At 38.7% G+C, this 6,310-nt stretch overlaps 1 protein-coding gene across 2 annotated transcripts in view; it reads right to left on the minus strand.

Moving 5' to 3' along the window:
* The window catches only part of Anxa7 (annexin A7), a 33,046-nt gene that overhangs the window by 25,641 nt on the left and 1,095 nt on the right, over positions 1-6,310 (minus strand). For both annotated transcript variants that reach the window (XM_020157973.2, XM_020157970.2), the window contains exons 2-3: positions 1,898-1,952; positions 598-802 (exon numbers count right to left, since the gene is read on the minus strand). In XM_020157973.2, the coding sequence (XP_020013562.1) occupies positions 598-802; positions 1,898-1,951 (259 nt within the window). In that variant the 5' untranslated portion in view covers position 1,952. The remainder of the gene's footprint in view (positions 1-597; positions 803-1,897; positions 1,953-6,310) is intronic.

Here is a 6,310-nt window from a genome sequence, read left to right on the forward strand (position 1 = left end):
CACTTTCTCAAGAAATGAAAATTTATTATATTCTTTATTAATTTACAATACAAATTGCTAAGTTTTTTTTTTGTAGGACTGGGGTTTGAACTCAGGGCTTCGAGCTTGCAAAGCAGGTACTCTACTGCTTGAGCCACACCGTGAGTCCATTTTTGCTCTAGTTATTTGGAGATGGGGTCTCAAGAACTATTTGCCTGATCAGCCTCCCAAGTAACTAGAATTACAGGTGTGAGCCACTGGGGATATTTTTTTTTCTATCTTCATGGAAAGTTGTCCTAAAGGTTATAATCATGCTAACTAAAGTACCTTAATCAGTTCTTAAAGTAACAAATAATCATGCCGAGTGTTGTAACACTGGCCCTTCATTACCATGAAATTTATTCCAATTCCTTTCACAGGAATTGGAATTTTTTTACCCTGCTCCCAGATTTCATGCCCTCTGAGACCCTTCATCAGTCTATCTTTCCAGTAGTCCACTGCTACCTAAGAGATTCTGATCTTTCATAAAACAAGCAGGAATGAAGAGGATAAGGGAGAGGAAGAAAAAAATACTCCAGCAATTCTGAATCACTGCTAATTCCATGACCCATAACTCACCTCCAGGATAGGATGGTGCCCCGCCTGGTTGTGGGGCACCAGGATAGCCTCCTGGGGCTGGATAACCTCCAGGTGCTGGGTAGCCTCCAGCCACAGGGTAGCCACCACTTGGAGCTGGTGGGTAGGCACCTCCTCCCATTGGAGGAAAGCCACTAGGATAAGGATACTGACCCGGAGGGGGGAAAGAGGACTCCTGACCTGCAGGCTGGAAAATCAGAAAAATGTTCAAATGAACATGATCAGAGAGAAAGATGATCTACTTTTAAAAGAGGAATGAAGATTGATATTAGAGTTCTTTAAGGTTTTTTTTTTACTTTTAAAAAAGATACTATTTTTGAGACATAGTCTTACTATGCAGTCCAGGCTGGCTTTGAACCTAAGGTCCTCTTGCCCTCAGCATCCTGAATGCTGGGATTATAGATATAAGCAACCATACTCAGAAAGTTTTTTACTTTTCAAAAATCTCATTAGAAGTCCTGGTTTAGCAGTAGTGTATTAGCTTGTAAGAACACTTTTTTTTTTTAAATCAGAGTTTAGCTAAATTTAACTCTACTCATAAATAGTGAGTCAGAACCAGGTTCTTATCAACCCTCAAGGCCGTAAGAACTAACAAAGCTCATGAGTTCCTTCCTTCTCCTAAGACATATTCAGGAGAGCTATATATGTTCACTTAATGTCAGGATATGCACATTATCATTCCCTATTTCGATTCCTCTTTGTAGTCTCTCCAAGTTAGATTATAGCCCCCCATACTACTTCGGAGTATAAACTGAAATAAGCAATTCTTATTTATGCCTCAGCTATGAGCTTAGGTCTCGGTGGGGCCAGGGCTCTTGATTCACTGCAATTTATGTGAGTCAAGCCTTTCTTAGTTATTTTACATCTTCTAACACAAAAGATAATAAATAGTGCATGGGATGGATTTAGCTTACACGTTTTATTGGCTCACAACGCATTGAAAATGTTTTTTCAAAAAAAACTTTCAAGTTTGAAAAACTTGGGCCACTTCACATAAAATACAGTTTCTGGCTTTATTCAAAGTATTGGAATATCTAGCAGCACTGGCTCTGTCTCCCTGTATGGCCATATTGGGTACAAGCTGAGCAGCTGCCAGCTTTCCACAGATGAAAGGTGTCTCTAGCTTCCCCACAACTCCTGCCTTCATTTACTACTCTACTCAGTACTTCTGGGCACTGGCGTTCATGACCCCCTGCCCCAGCGCTTCTGTAAGATCTCTCATGGACTACTCCTATGTGATACCTGTTTCAAGAATATGAGTTGTTTTTATAGCAATACTTACAGGATATCCAGGGAAAGGTGGGTAGCCTGTGGGGGGATAGCCTGGATATGACATTCTGTAATAACAATAAAAAATGTCCTCTGAAATTTCTTGTAAGTCTTAAGGTCTTTGAAGATACACAGAGACAGACTGACACACAATTTTAGGGTAGGCATCAAAATGTGGGTATTAGGGATTTATGCAAAGCTTATAAAATGCCTCTTCATTTGACCCTTTGTACCAATGGAACAGTAAAGGCTCCAACTTCATTCTCATACCATACAATTTTTGTCACATCTGAATTCTACTAGTACTATTATTTATGAAATTTTTTAGGCCAATTAATTTTCAAATTTATTTTGAAAGTATGCTTGGGGCTGGGAGTGTGGCTCAAGAAGTAAACCACTTGCTAAGAGCCCTTAGTTCTAAACCCGGTACCAGGGGAAAAAAAAAAAAGTATGCTTCATGTATGTTTGTAAATCAAAAACTCACAGCAGTTTTCCTGCTAGAAATCAAAGGTAACAAACCTGGAATGGTATCATGCCTATAATTCCAGCACTCAGGAGGCTGACCCAGTATTCCAAGTTCAAGACCAGCCTGAACTACATATCAAGAAAAAAAAAAAAAAAAAAAGAAAGAAAAAGAGGAGGAGGAGGAAAAATAATAATGAATAGACATCTATTAAAATTAAAAAAATGCTTTTTAGGTGCCATAGAAAACTCTTTATAACCCCATCATGGTAAACAAAGGTGTAAGGGTTAAGAATTTACATTCTAGAGTCACACATAACCCAGATTAAACCCTGGCTTTCTTTTTTTATTAAACTTTTGTTTTGTTTTTTGTTTTTCTGAGATAGGGTCTCTCTATATAGCTCAAGTAGACCACAAACCACTATGTAGCCCAGCCTGGCCTTGAACTAGTGATCCTCAGCCTCCTGAGTGCTGGGATTACAGGTGTATGCCACCACACCTGGCTTTTCAAACTTTTAATTATGGAAAATTTCAAACACCAGTACAACACACACTCACAAATACAGATGCTAAGAAGCTGTGGAGATAGCTTGGTGGTAGCATGTGCATGCTTAGTATGCAGGAAGTCCTGAGTTTGATCCCCAGAATCATAGTGGGGAAAAAAAAAGCTAGTTAGGAGGCCTTCGTTATTAGCCTTCATCATTCCCACCAGACCACCATTAACATCACTACTTAAGCTACCTAATACTGTAATGAGTAAACCCAGTATCTTCTTATTTTTCCCATCATTTCTATTCCCAGGTCATATCCTTACACCATGTTTCATCACATGATACCTATCTAAGGAAAATTACTTCACCATTTATACTCTTGTTTATACTTGCTCACCTTTCCAATTTCATGGACATCATCATTAGTGGACCTCTCCTAAAATGCTGCTCCTTGGTTTTTGTGGATTTTTTTGGTGGAACTGGGGTTTGAACTCAGATCTTCTCAATTGCACAACAGGTACTCTACCACTTGAGCCACACCTCCAGTCCATTTTGGTTTGGTTATTTTTAGAGATGGGGTCTCAAGAACTATTTGTCCTGGTTGGTCTCAAACCTTAGTCCTCCTGATCTGTCTCCCAAGTAGCTAGGATTAGAATTCTGCTCTTTAAATAAGTTGCTCTTTAGCTCAAAAATCATCAATGACTACTACTGGAACATGAACTAAAAATTCACTAGCAGGGTTGGGGATGTAAAAAACAAATCAGCGGTCTGACATTCGGGTCTCCTTAGTAACCTCCTAGTGTGAGACCTACACCACTGAGCCATCCTTCCTTCAGTGTGCTCTGCTCAACCTACTACATTAAGTGACTGGCCCCAGGCTTTCATCACTCATCCCTCCTGACTTATCTAGCGCTAATCCTCTCTCCCTTCTTCACACAAGGCAGTGGACAAAAGCTGTGTTTCCCAAACTTTAATATGTATGTGAACTACCTGAGGATCTGGTTAAAATGCAGACTCAGATTCACTAGTTCCAGGACAGGGACTGAGACTATGTTTCTAACAAAACCTCTAGGTGATGCTGATTCTGCTGCGAATTATACTTTGGGATCATAATATTTTGGCTAGTTTGATACATTTGTTTATCTATTTGAGGTACTAGGGTTTGAACTCAGGGCCTTGTACTTGTTAGGCAGGGGCTCTACCACTTGAGTCACACCCCCAGCCGTTTTTGCTTTATTTTTGGAATAGTGTTTTGTATTTATGCCCAGGCTTGCCTGGACTGAGGTCTTCCTATTTACATTTCCCCAACAGCTAGAGTGACAGGCATGCACCACCACACTCAGCTTTTTATTGGTTGAGATGGGATCTCACGAACTTTTTGCCAGGTATGGCTTTGATCTTCCCTATCTACAACTCCAGAGTAGCTAAGATTACAGGAATGAGCCAACATACCCAGTTAGTTTTAAAGTACATGTTTTGGTACATCTCAATATAGCCATAAACGATCCATTTTTCTTTTACATCAAGATACCAAACAAAGATGCCCAACAAATCCAACTCAATTCGACACTTACCAAAACCCATTCTATAATAAGCACTATCTTATGTGCTGATAAAAAGGTAGGGAGAGGGGGAGACATATCTACCCTTTTAAGTACACAATATTGAAAAAAGATACACGTCTGTTTTTAGCGTCCCTTATAATGAGATAATAAAGTTGCTATTACAGAGTCCTTTATGATATAAACACAGGATAGAAGCTAAAAGCTTGCTAAATTGAGAATGAATGTACTCTATCAAAGTTGTAAGTCAGTAAAAAAGAAAACTGACCCAGTCAGTTCTCACATAGTCATTTGGAATCTGAAGATCTAGGTGTAAAAACAATCAGGCTAAATGTTTTTTGCTTTCTTCTTCTCTATACATGGTTGATATAAGGACTAAAGGCAGGATGACAGCTCCTAAAGAATAGTCAGATGGACAAAAGGCAAAAAGGGGTCAGAGTGGAAAGGGAAAAATCTGAAAATTTATGAGATAAATAGTTTTAAAGGGCGGGGCACCTATGGCTCACACCTGTAATCCTAACTATTCAGGAAGTAGAGATCAGAAGGATCATGGGTTTGAAGCCAGTTCCAGGCAAATAGTTTGCAGTACCCTAGCTCAAAAAAATCCACTACAAAAAAGGGCTAAGGCAGTGCCTCAAGTGGTAGAGTGCTTGTCTATCAAGCATGAGGTCCTAAGTTTGAACCCCAGTGCTGCCAAAAAACAAACAAACAAAAGCTTTAAAAGTTACAAGAAGTAGTTGCAGGATCAAAGACTACATAAACAATTTAAAGTTCTAAGTCTCAAGAAATGATTCAAGTGATAGAGTTCTACTTCTACATTTTTGAGCTATTATATATTTAAGGGCCTCAAGGAATTCAAAGCAGAATGAAAATAAAGCAAAGACTATATATAAGAAAATTGGAAACAACTTTAAAATAGTGAATTTCAGAAAATTTTGAAAAAATGTAATTATACAAAGGACCAGAATGCAATTGCATTTCCAATCATGTATGTTATAGAAATACTTCCACAAATGCAAATTTATGTTCGAGGCTATTCCTTTCTTTTGTAATAGGAAAAGGTCAAAAGCAATGTAAGCATCCATTAAGAGACAGGTGAAATACAACTATTAAAAAATAAGGCAACTTTTTAAAACCCATATGGGTTTTCACCTTGCTTTTCTTCACTTAATTTGTTGGAGATGGGTTTTAAACCTGCATAAGTACTGTATGTGTAAAAAAATACACTAATTTTTTATGTATAAAGTATCTCTGAAACAACACACAAGGAAGTAGAAAATAGTGGCTGTCCTGGAAGGCAAGCTCGGGAATAATGAGAAGGAAATATATTTTTCAACTTCCTTTCAGTTCCTTTAAAACTGCAAATGGGGATAGAGGTGGTGGTGCACACCTGCAGTCCCAGATACTCTGGAGGTAGGAAGATCCTGGTCCAAGGCTGCAAGGGGCCTGAGACCCTACATGAAAAAAACAAATCAAAGCAAAAAGGGTGTGCGATATGGCTCAAGTGGTAGAATGCTTGCCATAGGCTGGGAGTTCAAACCCCAGTACCAGCAAAAAAGAAACACAAAAGGGCAAAAATTATTCAAAAGGTAGACTTCAAAATTTTTTATAAAGCGTTTAGAACCCAGGTGGCTCAGCAATTTACTCAACTTTGCTCAAGTGAATAGTAAGACTCTATTGGTGAGCAGAGCTTTTATTTTCCTTTTAACATTCTGTCAGAAACCACTTTTAGAAAAGTAGATCATTCTTGGTTCTTCAAAGCATCTCCACCCAGTGAGTCAGCTAGTAATAGGGTGGGTCTCTCTATGGGAGTCTCCTAGATGGCGTGAAGCCCAGGAACACAAGAGGCAGCTGTTACAAATTTAGAAGGAAAAAAACCAAAAATCCAAAAAGAAAGAAAAAAAAAAAAAA

The sequence above is a fragment of the Castor canadensis genome, chromosome 7 (genome assembly GCF_047511655.1).
Source record: "Castor canadensis chromosome 7, mCasCan1.hap1v2, whole genome shotgun sequence".
In the NCBI taxonomy this organism is placed as follows: domain Eukaryota; kingdom Metazoa; phylum Chordata; class Mammalia; order Rodentia; family Castoridae; genus Castor; species Castor canadensis.